General features: G+C 46.8%; 1 protein-coding gene across 3 annotated transcripts; it reads right to left on the bottom strand.

The window, feature by feature from the left end:
* Positions 1–2084: 2084 nt before the first annotated feature.
* On the bottom strand, positions 2085–23326 carry LOC144671521 (cell adhesion molecule CEACAM3-like). 3 transcript variants are annotated; one of them, XM_078533477.1, is made up of 6 exons: positions 23180–23326; positions 18058–18405; positions 14098–14367; positions 5970–6011; positions 4579–4620; positions 2085–2486 (listed from the first exon to the last, which is right to left on the bottom strand). In XM_078533477.1, exons 1-4 carry the CDS (start codon positions 23280–23282, stop codon positions 6007–6009), a joined length of 726 nt encoding a protein of 241 aa, XP_078389603.1. In that variant the 5' UTR covers positions 23283–23326; the 3' UTR covers positions 2085–2486; positions 4579–4620; positions 5970–6006. The 3 variants fall into 3 exon arrangements, with proteins under 3 accessions (XP_078389603.1, XP_078389601.1, XP_078389602.1); XM_078533475.1 differs by lacking the exons at positions 2085–2486; positions 4579–4620; positions 5970–6011 and adding an exon at positions 13028–13213; XM_078533476.1 differs by lacking the exons at positions 2085–2486; positions 4579–4620; positions 5970–6011 and having other exon boundaries at positions 14044–14367.
* Positions 23327–24501: the final 1175 nt, after the last annotated feature.

Here is a 24501-nt window from a genome sequence, read left to right as displayed (position 1 = left end):
TTTAAACGGGACAGGTCATTTCTCAGGTCTCTCTACTACCAGCTATCGTACACAGAACACACAGAAATCAATGAACCCGCGTGAGGCTGTTACGTGAGAATATCCATTAAATGTCTGAAGGCCACAGACTCATTGTAAAATCAGACTTTGCCTGTGGTAGCGGAGCAATGTGGTCAAGAGGCATGAATTCGGAAAACACCAGAAAGTAGCAGCGCAGGTGGACATAGCCATGGCGGGACAAACCACGCACTGGGATGCATTTGTCAAGCAATAAAATTCAAAAGAAGGGACACTGTTACTCTCATACAGAACCCTAGAGCACACTTGACCGCGGAATGCTCAGTTGTGGTTTCCAAGTATAAAAAGGGCAATCGCGGCACTGGCAAGGGTGGAAAGATGGTTGGGTCTGGTGGTAATGTCACAGGGTGACTAATCCTGACACCCAGGCTAATGCCTTGGGAGCACGGATTCATGTCCCTCCGCACCAGCTGGTGGAATTTAAGTTCCATTAACGTAGAGAAAGCTGCCTTCAGTAATGGCGCCATGAAACGGTCATCGATTTTTTTTGTAAGAACCCACCTGGTTCACTGATGGCTTTTAGGGAAGGAAATCTGCCCTCCTTACCTGGTCTGGCCTACTTGTGACTCCAGACCCACAGCAATGTGGTTGACTCTTAACTGCCCTTTGAAATGGCCTGGCGAGCCATTCAGTTCAAGGGCAATTAGGGATGGGAAAGGCGAACGACACCCGTGCCCCAATAAAGATGAACAAAAAAACAAAACCACAGACTTCCAAGGATGATCGAAGAACTAGGAATTTATTACCTATCAGGGAAAGACTGAACAGGCTGGGACACTTTTCTCCAGAAAAGCGAAGGATCAGGGATAACCTTATGTGCCCAGAAGGGAAAAACTGGGGAACAAGAGTATTGGCCTGAACTGGTCTTGTATACCTTAAAGATGTTGTAACTCTTCCGAGTTATCAACAGTCACAGATTGTAACTCTTTCGAGTACATTCACAGTTCTTGGTTTCCAGGAGTGGGACATGAACCCACAATCTTCTAATTCAAAGGCAAGGGTGCTATGAACTGAGCCACAGCTGACAGGTGGAACACCAGTTAAAAACCCGGGTAATAAGAGTACTGGTCTGAACTGGTCTTCTATAACTTAAAAAAAAATTCTTTCGAGTTATCAACAGTCACAGATTGCAACTTTTCTTTTTGAGTACAATCGCAGTTCTTGGTTTCCGGGAGTGGGACATGAACCCACAACCTTCTGATTCAAAGGCGAGGGTGGTGGAACACCAGTTAAAAACGCTGGTAATAAGAGTACTGGTCCGAATTGGTCTTCTATACCTTAAAGTGGAACACAAGTAAAAACCCGGGTAATAAGAGTCCTGGTCCGAACTGGTCTTGTATACCTTAAAATGGAACACCAGCAAAAACTGGGTAATAAGAGTACTAGTCCAAACTGGTCTTGTATACCTTAAAATGGAACACCAGTAAAAACCCGGGTAATAAGAGTACGGGTCCAAACTGTTTTTTCCTTCTGGGTGGGTCTTTAAGATCCTAAAGGGGTTTGATAAGGAATGCAGCTATGATTATCTCAGTTATGGGGGGCTCAATATTAGCAGCCATCAATTTAATATTGTCATCAATAAATCTAGAAATTCAGGGAATACTTTTTTACTCAGGGAGTGGTTAGAATATGGAACATGCTATTGACATGGATTCGTTAATATGAATAGGAGAGATGAATCTGAGGGGAAGCTAGGTATGACATGAATGGGATAGGGATAGGATAGGTGCTGTAAGATGAATCCTGGTGATGGGAGATCATGTGGAGAATTAACCAGTCATGGACCAGTTGGTAGAATAGTTTGTTATTCTATTAATTTACAACATTTATTTATTTTTTATATTCATTCACGGGGATGTGGGCTTTGCAGGCTGGGCCAGCATTTATTGCCCGTCCCTAATTGCCCCTTAAGAAGGTGGCGGTGAGCTGCCTTCTTGAGCCGCTGCAGTCCATGCGGTGTAGGTACACCCACAGTGCTGTTAGGGAGGGAGTTCCAGGATTTTGACCCAGCCACAGTGAAGGAACGGCCGATAGATTTCCAAGTCAGGATGGTGAGTGGCTTGGAGGGGAACTTCCAGGCGGTGGTGTTCCCATCAGTCTGCTGCCCTTGTCCTAGATGGTAGAGGTCATGGGTTTGGAAGGTGCTGCCTAAGGACCCTGGTGTCAGGAAATAACCCCGAACGCTGCCAGAAGTCATCAAAAATGGATCAACTGACTCATTTGCCTCAGAAGATGGAACATGGAATTGCCACCTAGTCTGACCCACATCTTACTGCAGTTCAGTTTGCTATATTACCCTGTGTGGGGCACCTAGCAATGCACTTAACTGGGAATTAGATCGGCGATGAAGACACTTGCCCATCAAGATGATTCATTTCTATCAAGGGCTGATCATTGCCACTGTCTCTCTGTGGGAAAATTTAAACAACAATTGTTAGTGTTTATGAACATGCAAATTATCAATGTACATCTTTGGAATGGCACGGAATAGTTTCACATGCAGGAAACCTATGCTCTCAAGTGGTTCTATATGAGCTGGCGCAAATTCTTGGCAGGACAGCCACAGATACAGCGACCGCAATCGGTCCAGCTCCTCGCTCTGTCCCCTTAAACTTTCCCATTGAGAGTGGAAGCCGAAACAATCCACTCTCTGGGAGATCTCAAAGCTATTGATCGCCCGCCTACAACAGTAAGTGTCTCTCTCTCTCCCTCTCACCCGCCTTCAGGGGTTTTACTGCAGGGAAACCCCCTGTATCTGCTGTCATTGCCCAAAACACTGTGAAGGCTCCTAAAATACTTACAGGGTCCAGAGACACATTTTCATCCTGTCCCCTATCGTTATCCGACTGATTGAAATATTACATCCAGAAAGGGAAGGCCAAACAGGGAGCAAAGAAGAGGAAGGTGCATTTTTTAAAAATTCATTCACGGGATGTGGGCTTCGCTGGCTGGGCCAGCATTTATTGCCCATCTCTAGTTGCCCCTTGAGAAGGGTGGTGATGAGCCGCCTTCTTACACTGCTGCAGTCCATGTGGTGTAGGTACGCCCACAGTGCTGTTAGGGAGGGAGTTCCAGGATTTTGACCCATCGACAGTGAAGGAACGGCCAATATATTTCCAAGTCAGGATGGTGTGTGGGTTGCAGGGGAACTTCCAGGTGGTGGAGTTCCCATGTGTCTGCTGCCCTTGTCCTTCTGGGTGGTAGTGGTTGTATGCTTGGCAGGTGCTGTCTAAGGAGCCTTGGTGAGTCCCTGCAGTGCATCTTGTAGATGGTAGACACACTGCTGCTACTGTGTGTCACTGGTTGCATAGGCAAGTTCAGGATTAAATTTAAAAAGTTGCTGAGTGTAGATTTCCCAACAGAGGGCAGCAGACTACAAGGAAGCAACAATTTTCAACTGGTTAGATCAGTTAGGAGGAATGTAAATCCTAGTTATTATACACAAGGCTAACAAGGTAAGGGAATGCACAATGAATGATCGGATACTGAGAAGTGTTGAGGAACAGGGGGACTTTGGAGTGTATGTTTCTAGATCCCCGATGGTGGCTGGACAGGTAGATAAAGTGGTCAAGGGGGGCGCATGGGATACTTGCCTTTATTAACTGAGGCATTGAATATAAGAGCTGGGGGGGTTACGCTAGACCTGTATAAAACACTGTTTTGGCAGCAGCTGGAGTACTGCACGCAGTTCTGGTGACTGTGCTTTTCAAACCATGTGATTGCACGAGAGAGGTTACGGGGGGGTGGAGGGGGTGGGGGGGGATTTATGACGGTTGTTGCCCGGGCTGGAGAATTTCAGTTTGGAGGGAAGTTTAGGTACCATAGGGTTCTTGGGAACAGAGGAAGCTGAGGGCAGATCTAATTGAAGTGTTTAAATTTATGTGCGGGGTTTCCCGGCCCCGACTGGCGTGGGGGTCGTCCGGTCCCACTAAAGGTCAATGGGCTTTTGGCCGCACTGCTGCATCCCCTGCCGCGGGTCCCACCATGACGGGGCTGGAAAATTCAGGACGATGAGTGGTCTAGGTAGAGTGGCTCAGAAGGACCTACTCCCCTTGGCTGAGGGTGCATAACGAGGAGGCATAGAATTAAGGTGAGAGGTGTGAGGGGATTTGAGGGGAAAGAACTTACAAACATACAAATTAGGAGCAGGAGTAGGCCATTTGGCCCCTTAGGTTTGCTCCACCATTCAGTACGAACATGGCTTACCTGATTATGACCTCAATGCCACTATACTGCCTCTGCCAGCCTTTGCTTTCTGTTCATCAAGGATCTATCTACGTCTGCCACTATAGTCCTCGCCCGCGCTCGGTATTTCTAAACTTCCTCATTGAGAAATGAAGCTAAGAGGATCCACTCTCTGGGAAATCTCTAAGATGCTTATCATCATGTCGCCACACTAAATGTCTCTCCCTCTTCCTCCTACCTCCATGGGTTACTGCAGCAACACCCCTTTATCTGCTGTTATTGTCTATTGCAGTGAAAATTCTCCAAAATACTTACAGCGCTTTGCGGCTCGTTTCCACCCTGTTGCCCGTTGTTATCCTGTTGATTAAAATATCACATTGAGAAAGGAAGAAGCAAATAGTGGGAGCATGGATAAGTGAGCTCAGGGCCAACGTTAAAATGTTACTGAGTGCAGATATCCCCAACAGAGGGAGTCCCAATTTCCAGCTGGTTATATCACTTATGATAATTAAAAATTCCAACTATTATAAAAAGGCTAACAAGGCAAGTGAATACACAAACATTGGGAGGATACCGATAATTGTAGAGGAGCAGAGGGAAATTGGAGTGCATGTCCACAGATCCCTGAAGGTGGCTGGACAAGTAGATAAGGCAGTCAAGAAGGCACATAGGATGCCTGCCTTTATTAACTGAGGTATAGGATATAAGAGCCAAGTTGTTACGCTGGAGTTGATTCAGATTTCTGATTGACAAGGGGGGGTCAAGGGTCACTCCAGACAGTCTGGACACTTGAGTTAAGGTCACGTCAGATCAGCCGTGATATTATTGATTGGCAGGGCAGGTTTGAGGGGCTGAATGGCCTAACCCTGCTCCTGTTTCTTATGTCATGTCCGTATAACTGTATGAAACGCTGGTTAGGCCACAGTTGGAGTTCTGCACGCTGTTCTGGTCAGTGCCCTATAGGAAGGATGTGGTTGCACTCGGGAGGGGACAGAGGAGATTTACAATGATGCTGTCAGGAACTGAAGGATTTTCATTATGAGGAAAGAGAGGAGGAGCTAGGGTTGTTTTCATTGGTATAGGGGAGGATGTGGAGAATTTAATTGTCGTGCTGGGTCCATAACCAGGGGTTACATTTAGACAAAGTGCTTGAGATTTATAGCAGTTTTCAAGGCAATTATATTCACCCAGAGGCTGCTGGAGATCTAAAACTGACTGACTAAAATTTGGTAGAAGCAAAAAAACCATGTAATATTTTAAAAGAATATTGATATGCACTTGAAATGTTGTAATCTACAAGTATACAAATGTGGAGCTGGAAAGTGCAATAAGGCCGGATGTCCAATTGCTGTCGTGTACAGAGAAGATGGGCTGAATGGCCTCTTTCTTTGCTGTAAATTTCCATGGCTCTTTATTTAATCCAGTCGACATATTCCTGCAAATTCGCAATGCATAAATGTATGTTAAAACCAGTGATATAGATACCTACGCCTCAATCAAGTAAGTGCACTTGAATATATTGTCGGCAGGCCAGCCAGACACAGGGAGAGAGGAAGGCAATGGGATCCGCTCTCTGAGAAATCTCTAAGTTATGTATCGTCACCTCACGTGTCTCTCCCTCCCTCCCACCTCCATGGGTTTCTGTAGGGAAATCCCTTTATCCGCTGCCATTGTCCGTTGCAATGTGAAAGCTCCAGAATACTTACAGCTCCCTGAGTCACGTTGTTGTTCCCTCTGCACTTCCTAACCTGTGGATCAAAATATCACGTTCAGGAAAGGGGAGGACAAGAGCGGGCAAGTCGCAGGAGGGCGAATGAGTTCAGGAGGCGTTGATCATAAGAGCCGGGAGCATACGCTAGAGCTTTAAAAAAAACAATGGGTTGGCCGCAGCTGGAGTAGTGCATGGAGTTCTTGTGACTGCACTTTTCAAAGCATGTGGTTGCACTAGAGAGGGAACAGAGGAGATTTCTGAGGGTTCTGCCTGGGCTGAAGAATTTTCATTCCGAAGAAAAGTTGGATGAGGGGGTGGGGGTGTGGGGTTGTTTACTTTAGAACAGTGGAGGCTGAGGGGGCACCTAATTGGAGTGCACAAAATTATGAGGGGGTCTAGATTGAATTTTTCATAATGAGGAGGCATAGACTTATGCCAAGAGGTAGGTGGTTTCGAGGGGATTTGAGGGGATTTGAGAGGATTGCGTGCTGTGTGGGGTCTGGATGCCACTGTCTGTAAGTGGCAGAAACACACATAACGTTCAAAAGGTGTTTGGATATTCACCTGAAGTGCTGTAACCCACAATGAAAGTGCGAAAGTGCTGGGTGTCTACCTGTCGGCCGGTGAAGACAGGATGGGCTGAATGGCCTCCTGATAAGCTGTAAAGTTCTATGGTTCAACATTTAAAGAAAACGATGCATTCCTGCAAATTTGGCATGTGAAAATTTCTGTTTAAACCATGGACTGGGAAACATGCAACTCAACGGATGAATAAGCTGCAGGCAGGTCAGCAGATGCAGAGTCTACAATGGTCCTCATCCTCACTCTGTCTTCTTAAACTTCCTCATTGAGAAAGGAAGCCAATGGGATCCACTCTCTGTGAACTCTTAAGTCATTCATCCTCACCTCGCGACAATAAATGTCTCTCCCTCCCTCCCACCTCCATGGGTTACTGTAGGGAAACCCCTTTACCTGCTGCCATTGTCGAGTGCAATGGGAAAGCTACAAAATACTTACTGCTCTCAATTTATAACCTCTCAGATTATGTAGAGATGCCTACTTTATAGGTTTAGCATAAAAGGTAGGCGGGTTAGAGGAGGTTCAAGGGGGTTTTTCACCACCCCCATTTTCATCCCGTTCCCCGTTGATATCCTGCTGGTGAAAATACCACATTCAGAAAGTGGGGGACAAGAGAGAACAAATGAGGGACGGTTCAGGATTAAAATTAAGAAGCCGCTGAGTGTGGTCATCCATAACAGAGGGCGGTAGGTGCCAAAGGAAGTCAATTTCTAACTGGTTTGATCATTTATGAGAGGTGTAAATTCTAACTGTTGTACACAAGGCTAACAAGGTAAGGAAATACACAATAAATGGTCCAATACGGAGAAGTGCAGAGGAACAGGGGGACATTGGGGTGCATGTCCATAGATACCTGAAGATATTTGGACAGAAAAACAAAGTGATTAAGAATGCAATTGGCATACTCGTCTTTATTACCTGAAGCATAGAATACAAGAGCTGCGAGGTTGTGCTGGAACTGTATAAAACCATCACTGAATAAATTTAAGGAGGAGATAGACAGGTTTTTAATTTGTAACGGGTTGAAAGGTTATGGGGAGAGGGCGGGAAATTGGAGTTGAGGCCGAAATGAGATGAGCCATGATCGTATTGATTGTTGGGGCAGGCTCGAGGGGCTGAATTGCCTACTCCTGCTCCTAGCTCTCCTGTACTTATGTACTTATCAGCCGGAGCACTGCAGACAGCTCCGGTCACTGCATGATACGAAGGACACGAGTGCACTCGAAAGGTGACGGAGGAGATTTACGAGGATGTTGCCTTATGCTGGGGAATTTTTGTTATGAGGACAGTTTGGATAGGGTTTGTTTTCTTTGGAACAGAGGAGACTGAGATATATAACCAAAATTCTTAGATGTGCACTTGCAGTAACGTAACCTACAAGGCTACAGGCCAAGAGCTGGAGTGTGGGATTAGGCGCCACCGGTGCAGATTTGATGGACTCAATGGCCTTCTGCTATGCTGCAAATTTCTGTGGTTCAATATTTAAAGCAATCAGGATATTCCTGTGAATTTGGCATGCGAACATTTCTGTTTGAATCATGGGTTTTGAAACATATAATTCAACAGATGGGTCAGCCAGGCCAGCCAGACCCAGTGACCACAATGGGCCATGTTCACACTCTGTCTTCCTAAACTTTCTCACTGAGAGCAGGAGCCTAAAGTACCCACTTTCTGGGAAGCCTCTAACCCCTTTATCGTCACCTCGCGACAGCCAATGTCTCTCCCTTCCTCCCACCTCCATGGGTTACTGCAAGGTCATCCCTTAATTTTCTGGCATTGTCAATTGCGATGTGCAAGCTCCAAAACGCTTACAGCTCTCAGGGGCACGTTTCCAACCTGTTCTGCTGATTCAAATGTCACATACGCAAAGTGAAGTACAAGAGAGAGCAAATAGTGGCAGGGTGAGCGAGCGAGTTCAGGACTAAATTTAGTCTTGGATGTGCTGAATTCGCCAACAGGAGGCTCTGTCCCACCAATGAAGTCATAGTTAGACTAGGGTCCTTTAGGAGGCCTGTAATCCTAACTATTACACACCTATTTTAATCAATCAATGAATTAGAGAATTTCCACAAAATACTTACCAGCCTCTGCAGCATATGTCCCTTTGTTTCCTGTTGATTAGCACATCACTTTCGGAAAACAGGAACCTGATTCAGTGCCCTGATAAACTTTAATCAGTTCATTTATCAACATAAAGTTTACACCTCTGGCTTTGGAGCTGGAAAAGGCTGGGTACCCCTGGAATGTTACTCAAATTCAAGTTACAGGGCAGGGGAATGTCGCATAAACATATTCCAGTTTCATATTCATTCTTGGGATGTAAACATTACAAGACTGGCATTTATTGCCCGCCCTTTAACTGAGTGTTGTGGATCTGGAGTCACATGTAGACCAGACCAGGTGAGGGCAGCAGAATTCCTTCCCTGAAGGGCATTAGCGAACCAGATGGTTTTTCTGTACAAGAATCCAATAAGTTTCACAATCAGCATTACTGAGGCTGGCTTTTAATTCCAGATTTATTAATTCATTGAACTTAAATTCCCCAACTGCTGTGGTGGGATTTGAACTCATGTCTGACTTGCTCACTAATTCAGCCCCTTAGACACGAGCCTCACAACACTATAACTATGTTACCATGTTAAACATTTATAAGCAAATAGCAGAGGTTGAGGCTGTTGGCTGTTGTTTTTTTTTTCTTAAGATTAAAATATTTTATTTTTCTCCTCGTTGAATTTTAGTCCTTCAAATTCCTACTAAAGTAAACACAGAAAATGTAAACCGCATGAAAATGAATTTAAGTGCAGCTGTATCCAGTTAAATTATGTTTCGCATTATATGTTATGGATACTTACCAAGAAAAAAAACCCCAAAGCAGCAGCAATCGTCGTAATTAACCCCAGAACAACAACCTTATAAATAATCACATCATTGCTCTCTTTCCGACACCATTGGTAATTGTCACCTATGGAGGAAATGGGAAGTTACTAATTGCTTTTAAATGATCAGGGTAACTAAGCAAATGCAAACCAAGCCACGTTTTCAATAATGTTGTCATTTATTGTCAAAGTCATTTGACAGAATGCGTGATCCTCAGAACTTCCAAGCCAGCACCAAGGCCTAGTTTGGCTGGTGGTGAGAAAGGCCTGCCTGGTCAGACTCTTCCTACATGCCAGGAGTCTCACCCCCTCCGCACGCTGCCCTCGAGGCGGCTGTGGTGGGCAAGAGAAAGTTGTCCACCTCCTTGTGGAATGTGCCTTTGCAAAGCAGATCTGGAGAGAGATGCAGGGGTTTTTTTGTTGAGGTTCATCCCGAGCAGCTCCGTGGACACAAGACTCTCTGCTCCACGGGCTGTTCCCAGGGACGCACACCAACTGCGGCTGGAGGATGATTAGCTTGGTGAAACTCTTTGCCCTGCCTGAAACTTGCAGATCTTCCAGAGCAAAAGAACTGTTAACAACGGCATGTTGCAGGCTGACACATCCAAAGGCCCAGGACTACTTGCATGAGCACTAAAGCTCGGAGCCACTGTGGGAAAAGCTCACTCTTTAAGGCCCACCCACTATAACATATCAAGGGGGTGGAAACTGAGTAAAACCCCATGGGCTGTTTGTTTGGCATGAAATGAATACAGTAAATATAACCTGTCATTGTTTTGAGGCAATTCAGAGTGCCACATATTGTATTGAAGCAAACTGATCTGCTTTGCACTTTAGGCAGTCTTTTTTAAAAAAAATATTCATGGGGTTTGGGCTTCACTGGCTAGGCCAGCATTTATTGCCCATCCCTAGTTGCCCTTGATTCAGAGGGCATTTAAGAGTCAACCACATTGCTGCGGGTCTGGAGTCACATATAGGCCAGACCAGGTAAGGACAGCAGATTTCCTGCTCTGGAGGACATTGGTGAACCAGATGGGTTTTTACAACAATCAGCAATGGTTTCATGGTCATCATCAGCCCTTTAATTCCAGATTTTTATTGAATTCATCTGCCATGGTGGGATTCAAACCCGGGTCCCCAGAGCACTACCCTGGTCTTTGGAATACTAGTCCAGTGACAATACAACTAGGCCACTACCTCTCAAAACAATTGCATAATGTACTTTTACAAATTTTACGAATAAAGCATATTTTCAGGGGAAAAAAAAAGCTGTCAATTATTATCAGGGAGGGAGACACCAAGAGAAATGAGAAGGGATCTCATTGAAGCACACGCATTCCAAAGGACCTTGACAGGATAGAGACTGAGAGATGGTTTCCCCTGGCTGGGGAGTCTAGAAGGCCAGGGCTCAGCCTCAGGGTAAGTGGACAATCATTTAGGCCTGAGAATCTCTTCACTCAAAGGTTTGTGAATCTCTAGAATGATCGATCCCAGAGGGTTATGTATGCTCTCTCATTGAATATGTTTGAGGCCTGAGGCGGGCAGGTTTTGGTCTCTCAGGGGATCACGAGATATGGGGAGCAGATTAAGGCCACAATAAGGTCAGCCATGATGTTTTTTTTTAATTCTTTCTTGGGGTGTGGGCATCACTATTAACACATTCTCCTCTCTTACCTTTACGCCACTATCAGCACCTTCTCTAGTCTTTAACACCACCATTAAGACTCCCTTTGTCCTCTTTGACACCTTTGTCAATCTCTCCTGAGCCCCCCACCTCTCCCTGACCTTCTATTTTGCCCCTCCTGCTCCGGCCCATCTTAAACTGTGTAAAACCCATAACGTTGCTACTTCCCTTTAGCTCTGAAGAAGGGTGATACGGACTCGAAACGTTCACTCTCTTTCTCTCTCCACATTTGCTGTCAGACCTGCTGAGTTTTCCCAGCAATTTCTGTACAGCATCTGCAGAGCACTTGGCTTTTATCTCATGATTTTTTTTCTCTTAGAATTTGTTCAAAGATGTTGTATCTTCCCACATGATGTCAAGGATCGTGGCCAGACGCATCCTTTGCAACCTCAGCACATGATTATACTTGGGCCAGGACTTTACACTCCCCCCACCACCACCCTCCCCCCCACCCCACCATGCCCCCACCTCCGGTGGGTTCTGAGGCAGGGGCGAGTGTGAAATTGCATGAAGGGGATTCCCCCTGGGATCCTGCCTGCCCAGACCTGGGAACAATTTTACACTGGGGGTGACCAGAGCCTCGGAGGGAAAGCCCGCCCTTGCTCCAGTTTTTAGATTGGCGGGTGGATGACAGCTAAGGCAGCGAAACCCCATAAATGAATAAAGTAAGACCTCAGGCGGCAAGGAGGAGTGGGGAGCCTCCATTGGAAGCCCTCTTCTGACTGGTGGCACCCTTCCCTTAAGGCCCGGTGACCCTCTGGACCTCCCTCCCGCCCCAGCCTATCCCCCAAGACCCTGATCACACCCCCACCCCTCCCACCTCACGATCCCTCAGGCCTTCTCTACACCCCATCCCCACCCTCACCAACCCTGGGACCCTTGCCACTTACCTGCCCTCCGGTCCCCAGAACCTCGTGCCAGTCAGCTCCCTGCATTGCCTCTTCTGGCCACTACAGCGCTGTGCCTGGAGGAACTGAAGAGCTGCCGGCCAATCAGGTTGGCCAGCCGCTCTCCGTGGCGGGAGTTCCTCCTGAGTGAGGGCAGAAGCCCTTCCATAGGCCAATCAATGCTCGTCAGAGTGTGGACTGGCATCGGGGCTGCTGGAGTCGGTGGGGATATGTTCGCCATCCTCAAAATGGAGTTTGCATACAAAAGGTCTACGCACAATTCAATGTAGCCTCACACGAAGGTGGCTATCAGAATGAGGGCGGCATTGGGTATGTTCCTTCCCCTTTTGTCTAGGGATTGTGTCCCTGCGAGCATGTTCCATTTTCAAACTCCAGGCATAAGAAAATGGGCTCAGGTGATCGACACTGGGACATAACTCTGGCACGCACATCAACTGCTGCCGGAGGGCCATCATCTCATTGAAAGAGTCTCTTTGGTCTGCCCGAAACTTGTTGGTCTTCCAGCGCAAAGAGTTGTCCCCGACCGAGTGTTGCAGATTAGGCACATTCCAAGGTCCAGGACTACGTGCTGAGGGACGCACTAAAGCTTGGGGCAGCTACCTCAGAGGGTCAATGGGGAAAGGCCGTTGGGTCCCCTGCCACAGTACGCCGAGGGGCTGGAAACTGTGTAAAACCCACCCATGTATGTTTGACATGTAATAAATATTGGAAATGTGAATCGTAATTGTAAATACGGTGGGTAACATACAGCATTACCAGAAATTTATTTGGCTTGCACCTTATGAAATGTCGACCTTGAATGGTCATGTAATGTAATTTTATAAATTTTATGAATAAAGTATACTTTTGGAACTAAAGTCATCTTTAACGAAGGAAAACAATGATTTCCACTCTGTTCCTGATCCATTACCCTGTCATTCTTTGCTGCTTTGAACTGTCTATGTTCAACCTTATTATTTGAGTCTCCCCCAGATGATGTATTCCAAGCCAAAAACAAGTCTTTTCTTTGTTCCTTATTCTTTCATGGGATGTGGGTGTCGCTGGCAAGGCCAGCATTTGTTGCCCATCCCTAATTGCCCTTGAGCTGAGTGGTTATGAAGCCATTTCAGAGAGGCAGTTAAGAGTCAGCCAAGTTGCTGTGGGCTTGGAATCTCGTGTCGGCCAGACCGGGTAAGGTTGGCAGATTTCCTTCCTGAAAGGACATTAGTGAACCAGGTGGGTTTTTTGAAAACTTCATGGTCACCATTACTGAGAATAGCTTTCACTTCCAGATTTATTGACTGAATTCAAATTCCACCAGTTGCCATGATGGAGTTTGGACCCATATCCCCACAGCATTAGCCTGGGTCTCTGAATTATCAGTCCATCAATATTACCACTATGCTACCATATCCATTTATGAAGTACCTTTAACCTAACACAGCATCCCAAGGTGTAGAAAGCAAAATTTGATGCAGAGCCAAATCAGGAGATATTAGAACTGGCGACCGAAAGGTTGGTCACGGAGATAAGCTTTAAGGAGTGTCTTAAAGGAGGGGAGAGAGATGGAGAGGCTTAGGGAGAGATTCCAGGGCTTAGGGCCCAGGTAGCTGAATGGCAGACTGTCAATGGTGGAGCGATGGAAATCAGGAATGAGCGTGAAGCCAAAGTGGGAGGGATGCAGAACTCTCAGAGGAACAGTACAGTTAGGGGGCAGGGTGTAACTCAACCAGACAGTGCCCATCTGTAACTATACAAAAGCAAAGCAGTGCAGATGTCAGAAAAATGTGGAAAAGAATGTTCCTCTGCAGCCTGAAGGGTACTGGAGGTAAGAAATTGGCATGCAGGCAGATAGCTGAGGCACTATAGCACCCCCACTCCTCCCCATCCCCTTACTAGAAGAAGAACATCATTGCCCTGTGACAAGTTGACATAGGTAGTTCCCATAATAAACAATGCATCTGCAGAAACATAGAATGGAAGTGCTTGCAGGCTGAACATTTTTAGTACTTAGTCAATAAAGATTTTCTTCAAACAGCAGCATTATATTCAAATATCCTTCATCTGCAGGTTTTATTTTATTCATCTAATACTTACTGGACAGATTAAAGTGCTTCTCCTGCTGACTTATCTCATTCTTGACGAGACACTTGTAAGACCCACAGTCAGAAGGAGTTATTGCAGTTATGCTCAGAATCGTGCCATTTTCTGATACTGAATGTCTCGTATTGTTGGCCAATGGTCTGCTGTCCATTTGCCAGTTAAATTGTGGATCTGTTCCCTTTTCAATCTTACATATTAATGTAAGATTAGTGCCTACATTGATTTCGCCCGTGTTCAAGTCGATACTGGGTGTTGAAACAGGTTCTGTAAATAACAAGAAGCCTTAATTAATTACCAACGCATCAAAAAATATTGATCCATAATTCTCAGTGAACATACTGAGAAATAAGGGTCATCGGGGTTCCAAACCAGACACAACATAGATGGCCATGCCTTCAACTGCCTGGGCCCAAAGCTCTGGAATTTAATCCCTAAACTTCTCTGCCTATCTCTGCTTAACAAGCAGAACTTAAAGAACCCATATTGCTTGGAAAATACAAACTGAAATGGGTTCGAGGAGAAAAGGAATGCAGGAACAGAGATCACGAGAAATAGTGAGACAGGTTCACAAAGTAAGGTGGGAGTCCATCCCTAGAAAGCTAAAATTGAAAAGTGAAGTTATGTTAAGCGTCCCTCAGCACGTAGCCCTGGACCTTGGAATGTGCCAGTCTGCAACACTCGGTCAGGGACAACTCTTTGCACTGGAAGACCAGCAAGTCTCGGGCAGACCAAAGAGCGTCTTTCACCAAGTTGATGATCCTCCAGCTGCAGCTGATGTTTGTCTCGGTGTGTGTCCCTGGGAACAGCCCATAGAGCACAGAGTCCTGTGTCATGACCTGCTCGGGATGAACCTCAACAAAAACCACTGCATCTCTCTCCAGGCCTTCTTTGCAAAGACACATTCCACAAGGAGGTGAACAACGGTCTCTTCCCCACCACAGCCACCTCGAGGGCAGGGTGTGGAAGGGTGGAGACTCCTGCGTGTAGGAAGGAGTTGACTGGGAGGGCTTTTCTCACCACCAGCCAAGCTACATCTTGGTTCTTGTCTGGCGATGAGGCATTCTGTCAAATGGCTTTGACAGGGAGCTCGGGGAAGCACCTGACAGGATCTGCCAACTCCTTTTCCCGCAGGGCCTCGAGTTTACATGCTAACCACTGCCTAATGGACTTGTGATCAAAGGTATTTCTTCTGCGTAAATGTTTCCATGAGGCTTAGGAGGTGCGGCACAGTCCAAATAAATGGAGTGATTGTTGGCAACGCAGCCACAACCCATTCTGAGGTGGAACGTAGTGACATTTGGTGTTTGTGTAATGAGGGCCCACACACAGCTTGCTGCAGACACATGCAAAGGTGGCCATCGGGGTGAGGGTGATGCTGGATATGTTTTCCCCACTTGAGGCAGACACCATCTGTCTTCAATCGCCATGTAAAGTGGACGATTGCTTGGGTGATGGTCACAGCGCAGGAGCGAGGATTGGCCCAGACCTGCCACTCGTACAAGAAAACACCTTGGGTTGTTCATTGCATGAAAAGGTGCAATATAAATGCAGGTTGATGTTTTAAATTGGCAAGCAGATGCCCAGTGTCAAGTGATACTTCAACATTGCAGGAGCTGGAGTGTAACTCCTGATTTTGCCTGAATGCACAAGTTAAAAACACTAGAAATCCTGTTCCTTCCCCACCATTCCTCTGCCCCACTTTGCACCTCTCCCCATAAATATAGCAATCCCAAAGGGCTTCTTGGTGTGAATAGTACACATGCTATATAAATTAACATCCACTATCAAAATCCTGGGGGTTACCATTGACCAGGAACTGAACTGGACTAGCCATATAAATACTGTGACTAAAAGAGCAGGTCAGAGGCTGGGAATCCTGTGGTGAGTAACTCACCTCCTGACTCCCTAAAGCCTGTTCACCATCTACAAGGCACAAGTCAGGAGTGTGATAGAATACTACCCACTTGCCTGGATGAGTGCAGCTCTCATAACACTCAAGACGTTTGACACCGCCCAGGACCCCACATCCACAAATATTCACTCCCTCCACCACCGACGCACAGTAGCAGCAGTGTGTGTACCATCCACAAGATGCACTGCAGGAATTCACCAAGGCTCTTTAGACAGCACCTTCCAAACCCATGACCACTACCATCTAGAAGGACAAGGGCAGCAGACACGTGGGGAACACCCACCACCTGGAAGTTCCCCTCCAAGCCACTCACCACCCTGACTTGGAAATATATCGGCCGTTCCTTCACTGTCGCTGGGTCAAAATCCTGGAACTCCCTCCCTAACAGCACTGTGGGTGTACCTACACCACATGGACTGCAGCGGTTCAAGAAGGCAGCTCACCACCACCTTCTCAAGGGCAACTAGGGATGGGCAATAAATGCTGGCCCAGCCAGCGAAGCCCACATCCTGTGAATAAATGAATAAATAAATAAATAATATATTTACAGGGAGGTGTTGGTGCAGTCACATTGTCACTGGACCAGCAATCCAGAGGCTGGGGACATGGATTCAAATCCCACCACGGCAGGTGAAACTTGAATCCAATAAAAAAATCTTGAATTAAAAGCCTAATGATGATCACAAAACCATTGTCAATTGTTGTACAAACCCATCTGGTTCACCAATGCTCTTCACGGAAGGAAACCTGCCCACCTTACCTAGTCCAGACCCACAGTAAGGTGATTGACTCTTAAATTCCCTCTGAAATGGCCTCGCCAGGGCAAATAGGGATGGGCAACAAATGCTGGCCTTGCCAGCAATGTCTGCATCCCATGGACAAATAAGAAACATGTAGAGAGACAAAGTGCGAGGTGGCGTTGAACCAGAATGTAGCAAAACAGCAGCTCTAGATTGGAGATAGGTGGTGTTCAAATTCTGTCAGTCCTGAACCACAGACAACACATTCCACAGATTCTTTCTGTGTGAGAAAAGAATAGTCCAGCACAGGCTGAATCTTACAGGCGGTAAGAGGCAAGATGAAACCAATGCACAGGCAGAGGGAATGGGGAGAATATGGAGAGGCTGCAGAGGGAATGGGGCACAGTGGGATCTGGGTGTCCTCGTGCATGAATCACAAAATGCAGGTGCAGAAAGTGATTAGGGAGGCCAGTGAAATGTTGGCCTTTATCGCTCGTGGGATGGCGAGGCCGCACCTTGAGTACCGTGTGCAGTTTTGGTCATCCTATTTACATTGGAAGCAGTTCAGGGAAGGTTCACTCAGCTGATTTTCCTGGGGCAAAGGGGTTTGTCTTATGAGGAAAGGTTGAGCAGGTTGGGCCTGTACCCATTGGAGTTGAGAAGAATGAGGGGTGATCTTATTGAAACATATAAGGTTCTGAGGGGGACTTGACAGGGTGGATGCTGAGAGGGTGTTTCCCCCTCATGTGGGAGCCTCAAACTAGGGGGCGCAGTTTCAGAGTAAGGGGTCTCCCATTTAAGATGGCGATGAAGAGGAATTTCTTCCCTCAGAAGGTTGCTACTCTTCTCCAGGGAGTAGTGGAGGTTGGGCCATTGAGTATATTCAAGGCTGAGTTGGACAGGTTTTTGGTTGACAAGGGAGTCAGGAGTTATGGGAGAGGGGCAGGAAAGTGGAGTTGGGGCCACAATCAGGTCAGCAATGATCTTATTGAATGGCGGAGTAGGCTCGAAGAGTCAAATGACCTACTCGTGCTCCTATCTCTTATGCAACTGGGGGAAAAGACAAACAGACACAACAAGCCTCCACACACCTGCACCTTCATAAGTATTTATCTACTTGGAGCCCTCAGTGCCGGTCACTGTGATGGGATGCGCTTTCATAATCCTGAACCCTCACATTGGAATACATGTGGCTGGACGCACTGAACTCCGAATTGTCACACCTTTGCGTGACAAATCCACAAAAGCAAGCTGGCTCACGCGTGGAAAAGCTGAAGCTTCGTGTGCTCATCAATCACTTACCATAGAGCTTTGCCGTAAAGAGCGCAGATTCCATTTCGCCTGCTTCTGAGACCAGTTCGAGATGGTAATCTCCTGCGTTAGCGGGAATCAGGTTTCTCAGGGTGAATGAGATGCTAGAGTCTTGCAGTCTGCAAGTTCCTTGCTGCTCTTGAGTTGAACCTTTCTGACTGTCCTTGGGTTTGAGGTAGCACTCCGCAATCTCCGTTTCCGTGTTCATTTTTCTCCAAGTGCCGCTATAGATGGTGTCCGGTGGGTCCAGCGTAAAGTTGACCGTCAGCGTGAAGTCGCGGTCGGGGATGAAATGAAATTCGGCCTGTTCCACCTCGATCCTGATCGGCGCCTCCACGCCTGCAGAGGGAAGGGCTCATGTGACTCGTTTGAAACACTGGGTATCTGAAATCCTTCCGGCTCCAATTTTATACAGGTGGATGGAGAAATAAGCGGGAAACGTTGGGGGGGTGTCAAGAAGATATAATAACGTCTGTAATGTTGTTGGAAATTATTTTGAAATAGAGGATAGTGGTGCCTGTGTCTATCTGTATGTATGTCTGTGTGTTTAGTTGGATTAAAGCCAGCTGGTCTAGAGGTTTTGATGTATAGAAGAGAAGTAGGTTTGAAATGGTAATTAGGTAAACATAGGGAAATAGAAGGTGGGGTGTAAAGGGGGCAATTTGCATTTTTAAATAGACTATTCAAAAGAGCAGGTGAAATATTACACCTAACCAGGTGAAGTTCAGAAATAATGTGTTTATTTTTTAAAAAGCTTACTAGTTAAGTGGATATTATGAAAAGGTTTTATTGTTGGTAGATTTAGGGTGAAACTTTACGGCAGCGAGACTTTACGTTCCCGCCAAAGCCAATGAGGTCTAGAATGCCTCATCACATTTTACGGCTGAAACGGGGCCGTAAAATTCTGCCCTTAAAGTTTAAAAAAAAACCTAGTGACAATGAGAATTTGCATTCAACTAGGAAAATGTGCATAAAGGAAGAGAAGGCTGCTGGTAAAAGGAGGATGGATTCTAAGATCTAAAGCCTCCAGCCAGTGTGCCTCAAGTCTGTCTGCAAGGACCCAGAGCTGAAAGAAACTCATTTTGAATGCACCTGTCCAGGGTGTGCTTTGCCAGCTGTCTGCTTAAATCTATGTGTGTTTACCATTGCCTTACCGGTGGCCTAATGGAGAGTCAAATTAATTAGGGGATTTTTGTAGGTTTATAGTAGTAATTTTGTAGGCATATGTATGTACTTACAATCTTTCTTGTGTTAATAAATATTTAATTTAGTTTTATTTTTAAAAAGACCCTTGAGACTCAGTGGTCTTATTACTGCTGAATTCAAAGCCTGCAACTCGAAACATACAAATTGCAATAATGGGTTATGACAGTTGTTTCAAGTTTCCCTCTGGGATTTGAACAGCTCAGCGTTTACCATCGGCTGTGTCATAATAAGGGGTAAGGAGGGGTTTGAGGAATTCGCCCACTGTCCAACCTGGGACAAGACTTTGCTTTCTTGAAACCAGATTTTTAATTGAGGAATAAAGAAATCTTCAGCCAGACCTCCATCCCCACCACTCTATTTACCACTCAAGAATCTGGACACTGTAACTGAGGATGTCCCCTGACCCATCAAACTCAATAAGGCGGTCAAACCTCACTGTTTAAAATGAAGCTGAGCTTAGAAAAAAGGCAACCACCAGTGCTCTTAGGGTCACACAGAACAAGAGGAGGCTATTCAGCCCATCGTGTCTGTGCTGGCTCTTTGAAAGATCTATCCGATTAATCCCACTCTCCCCTCTGCTCTTTCCCCCAACGTCTTCCAAATTGTTCCCCTTCAAGTATTTATCCAATTCCCCCTTTTGGAAGTTCCTATTGAATCTGCTTCCACCGCCCTTTCAGGCAGCGCACAACAACTTGCTGTGTAAAAAAAAAAAATTCTCCTCATCTCCCCACTCCAAAACTCGGGTACTGCTTGCAGACAGGCTTCTCCGGGCTGCAAAGCAAGCGAAGGGTTATCTCAAGCTCCTCCTCACAAAGTCCGCAATTTAAGGAAATAATGACCCTGTGAATGCTAACATTAACAGTGTAGAAGAGCTGATATATGGGCTCTCTGTCTCTCTCGCTCTCTCTCTCTCCAGTTCATTCATCTCAAGACCTCTGAAGCCTGAGTTAATGGTTACACCACTAGGGGCAGAATTTTTCGCCCGACGCACTCGAGCGTGAAATAGCGCGTGATGACGTCGGGCGAGTGTCCCAGCGCTGTGGTGCACCTGTGCGGTATTTCGGTCGGCGCGCACGCGCGAGAGTCGGCAGCCCGCCCGATGACGATTAAGGGGCCCATTCAGGCTGATGACGTAATAATCAACCGCGGTTCCTCACTGCCCGTCCCAACGTTACGGGTCGGCGGGCGGGAGCAGTGGCCAGGCGGCTCTTGCCCTTGTGGGGAAAACCTCATCCGAGGGCGGGGGGCGAGCTTTCCAATATTAATTTAAAAATAAACTTGTGCACAGAGTTTTCATCTTGTGTATGTGTCAGGTGCATGGGCATCTTTGACGCATTTTGTTGGAGTTGGGCTCTTCGGCTTCAGGAGGCATCTCTCAGCCTTCCGGGAGCTTCCTGTGAGTGACCGACCCCTCCCCTCCCCCGCAACCGTGCCATGCACTGACCTCAGGGCTCGCCATCCTCCTGCCCGGCCCAACCCAGGAAGCACTGAGCATCTCAGAGCCTATCTTGCAGGCTGGCCGTTCATTGGCCGTGAAATCGCGGTCGAGGGCTGATCGCGGGGCGATGGCCCGTTTCCCGTCCGCTCCTGTGGCCCGCCAACCTCGCCCACACGCCAGCCTCAAAATCCTGCCCTATGAGAGACAGGCTATAGAGAGAGAGAGAGAGAGGTGGAGACTCCCGAATTTTTCAATCCATGACTAATTCTATTACTAATTGCTTGCTTGGTGAAGTATTGGTTAGAGCAAATTTTTCTCTTACTCATTTCTGAATGGCAGCTCACTGATGTCATGGAAAGTTTACAGTCATCTCTCATTCAACTTCAAGATGGTATTTAAATGAAAAATGAGGAGCAACCGGTTCGGTCTACATTCCTCTCGTGGACCGAGCTTTGTTTCGAGAGCATGTCCTGCATTCGTTGCCTAGTTGGCAGCAAACCCTTCCAGCGCAAAGAGTTGTCCCCGACCGAGTGTTGCAGACTAGGCACATTCCAAGGTCCAGGACTACGTGCTGAGAGACGGACTAAAGCTTGGGGCAGCCGCCTCAGAGGGTCAATGGGGGAGATGTTCCTGTCTAAGGCCCACCCACCATAGTACACTGAGGGGCTGGAAACCACTTGAAACCCTATCAGCTGTATATTCGACACCAATATCTAACATGACTACAACCTGTAATTGTAATAGAGTGCAGTATTGAAAGAAACTGATTTGCTTCACATGTTATGCAATGTCAACTTTGAACTGTCATGTAATGCACTTTTGTAAATTGAATAAACTATATATTTTTTTGAAATCAGCACAGCTGATGGAGGCAGTTAAAGAGAACTGGGAGTGGCAGTGACAGACCATGGTTCTCATGATAGATCAATGTCCCTTGTGATGTGATACTGGACCACACTGACCTTTCAATGCCAATTAGAGCTACCTGACAAGCCTGTCATCTCAACTAGAACGAGAGAGAGACTGAGAGAGACAGAGAGAGAAGGGAGCGAAAGGGTGAAGAGAGTCGGAGGTAGAGAGTGAGGATGGGGCAGTGAGAGTGGGAAAGGCAGGGGGAATAGAGGAAAGTGGGGAGTAAGTGGAGAATGGAGAGTGGGGGGGGCAAGAGAGGAGAGTGAAGGGGTGGAAAAGAGAGGAGAGCAAGGGGAACAAGAAGGAATGGGGAGAGGAAGACAGAGGTCAGTGAGGGGAAGGCTGGAAGAAAGGAGAGTGAGGGGTTGAAGGAGAGTAGAGGGAGGGGAGGGAGTGGGGAGAGGGAGAGAGAGAGGAGAGTGAGTGAGGGAGAGGTAGGAAGAGAGGAGAGTCAGGGGGTGAGACAGAAGTGGGGAGGAGGATGGAGGAGACTGAGATGGAGGGAGGGAAAGAGGAGGGTGAAGGAGTGAAGAGTGTAGGTGAAGAGGAGAGTGAGTGAGGGGTGAAAGGAGAGAAGAGGAGAGAATGGAGGAAGGAAGCAGTGAGAGGGAGAAGAGATTGAGGGTGAGAAAGGCGAGTGAGGATGGAGGGAAAGAGAAGAGTGAGGGAGAGAGTGGAGGAGAGACAGGGGCATGAGGAGGGAGAGGATGGGGGAAGGAGAAGGGGGGACAGAGAAGGAGCTGAGAGAGGGAAAGGGAGTAGAGTGGGGGATAGAGAGAGCAAGGTGGGGGAGAATAGAGAGGGAGGGGATGGTGGGGAAGACAGAGAGGAAAGCAAGTGGAGACAGTGAGAGAGGATAGTGAGGAGGGAGAGAGTGGGGGTGGAGAAGATAGGAGAGTGGAGGGGTTGAGAGAGTGAAAGAGAGAGGAGAATGGGAGAGAAGGGAGAGGGAGGGGAGTATAGGGAGAAAGAAAGAGGAGAGTAGGGAAGAGGGTGAAGGAGAGGGCGAGAGGGAAGAGAGTGAGTGTAGAGGGAAGAGTGTTCAGGGAGTGGTGGAGAGAATGGGGAGATAATTCCTACATTCCACTACCTTCCGGAAATAAAATAAGTTCCTGATTTCGCTCTGAAACAGTCTAGTTCTATTTTGATTTAAGGTTAATCTGGATTCCAGACCCATCAAAACCAATTAAAATAGTTTCTCTATCGAATCTCTACATCATTTTAAACACCTTGATTCTAGCAACCCTTAACTTGCCACCTTTAAATCAATAGAAGGCAACTTATAGCCAGGGTCCGGTCAGGAAGATCGGGTTCCATATCCAAATTGGTGGGATTTAAATCCATAATTGTTCAGTTTTTCAATCAGTAAAACAAATGTGGAGACCACATCCCCATCGACCTCACTCCTCCAGCCATCTCTCTTTATAAAAAGTTCATCGTCACCAACCCTCACACAACCCACAAAATGAAGAGGCCTCCAATCGGAGCCGAGATTCACCACCGGCTCCTGCGCCAATTTGGTTCCCACACCACACGGCAAATAACAGGGAGACTCACTTTTGGAAAACGCAAATACCAGTAGAAACCAGCTGGGCCAGTGTCGATTCGCCATTTCCCACCCTGTGTCAAAAACCCTTTGCCCCACACGGAGAGAGACCATGGCAGCGATGAAAGGACGAGAGTGACAATGGTATCAGTTTAACATTCAGGACGTTTTACAATCGACGGGGTGTGTGGCTGATTTATATGTTGCTTTAAAACTCAATCGAAACAATACTGACCTCACCTCAATACTATGAGGAAGCAGAGCTTACAGAGAGATAGATGAAATTCCAGAAATATTTACCTCTCTAAAAAAAATCTCCAGAGGCCTCGGCCTCCTCTTGTTTGTTTCATTTACTCCCTGAAAAGAATTATCTTTAAAAATGAATAAATAACAGACAGTGGGGTCTGTGTATTTACAGATTAAAATTAGAAAGTGCTGGAAGTACTCAGCAGGTCAGGCTCTCTCTGTGGAGAGAGACACGGAGTTAACCTTTCAGGCCGGAGGCCTATCAGCAGAATCAGATTTCCACTTTCCAGCAGTATTTGGCCTTTCTAGCAAGGGCCTGAAATTAAACCAGTCTCTTCGCAATCTCGGTCTCCCGTTTGTTTAAGAGATGAGTTTTCAAGCTCAGATTTGTGTCACCTGTAATGCCCCCCACTTTTCACATCTGTAACACCGCCCGGCTTCACCCCTGTCTCAGCTCGTCTGCCACTAAAACCTTCATCCACACCGTCGTTACCTCTAGACTCGCCTATTCCAATGCACCCCTGGCTGGTCTCACACATCCTAACCTCGGTAATCCTGAGTTCACCCTAAACTCTCTGAACTCAGTGACATTTCATCAGAATCAGGTTTCTACTTCCTGCTTTATTGTGCCTTTGGGCACTTAAATGGCATGACAAATATTCCAAAAAGAACGCAGGCACTGTAGAGAGCTCTCCTCTGAATCAAAACTTTAATATCTGAACCTATTTCATCCCTGCTTTGCTCACTGGGACTGTGATATTGCTGTCTTAGTGGAGCTGCTTTGGAAGGTTGACAGAGTTTCAAGGTCTTGTGAAATGAACAGTAAACTGGGTGGCAAAATATCCCAAGGATGCCAAGGCATGTGTTAGAAACTGGAAGGAGCGAGTAGCTATGGTGGAAAGAAAACTGGGTATGTGGGAGTGATGGTCCCACTCACCCCCCCAATCATGGGTAAGAACCTGGTCATCAGGTGTGAGGGACTCTCACTGTTGCTGTACGTGGCGCAGGTCTGGCCCATTCCTCATTCCTGCATGATGTTGATCACCCGAGCCATCTTCTGCTTTATCTGGAAGTCGAAAATAGATCA

This window comes from Cetorhinus maximus, chromosome 33 (assembly GCF_964194155.1).
Source record: "Cetorhinus maximus chromosome 33, sCetMax3.hap1.1, whole genome shotgun sequence".
NCBI lineage: Eukaryota > Metazoa > Chordata > Chondrichthyes > Lamniformes > Cetorhinidae > Cetorhinus > Cetorhinus maximus.
The sequence above is the reverse complement of the archived record's forward strand: the minus strand, read 5'-3'. Positions and strand labels throughout refer to the sequence as shown.

What these genes read in the sequence shown, in the direction of transcription:
- LOC144671521 (XM_078533475.1), bottom strand. Translation starts at nt 23,282, where the DNA reads ATGGTCTCTCTCCGTGTGGGGCAAAGGGTTTTTGACACAGGGTGGGAA. An exon ending in GGTATTTGCGTTTTCCAAAA is followed by an intron (nt 18,406 to 23,179) that starts GTGAGTCTCCCT and finishes TTCCCTCTGCAG; the next exon opens with GCGTGGAGGCGCCGATCAGG. An exon ending in GAAGCACTTTAATCTGTCCA is followed by an intron (nt 13,214 to 14,097) that starts GTAAGTATTAGA and finishes ATGTCCTTTCAG; the next exon opens with GAAGGAAATCTGCCAACCTT.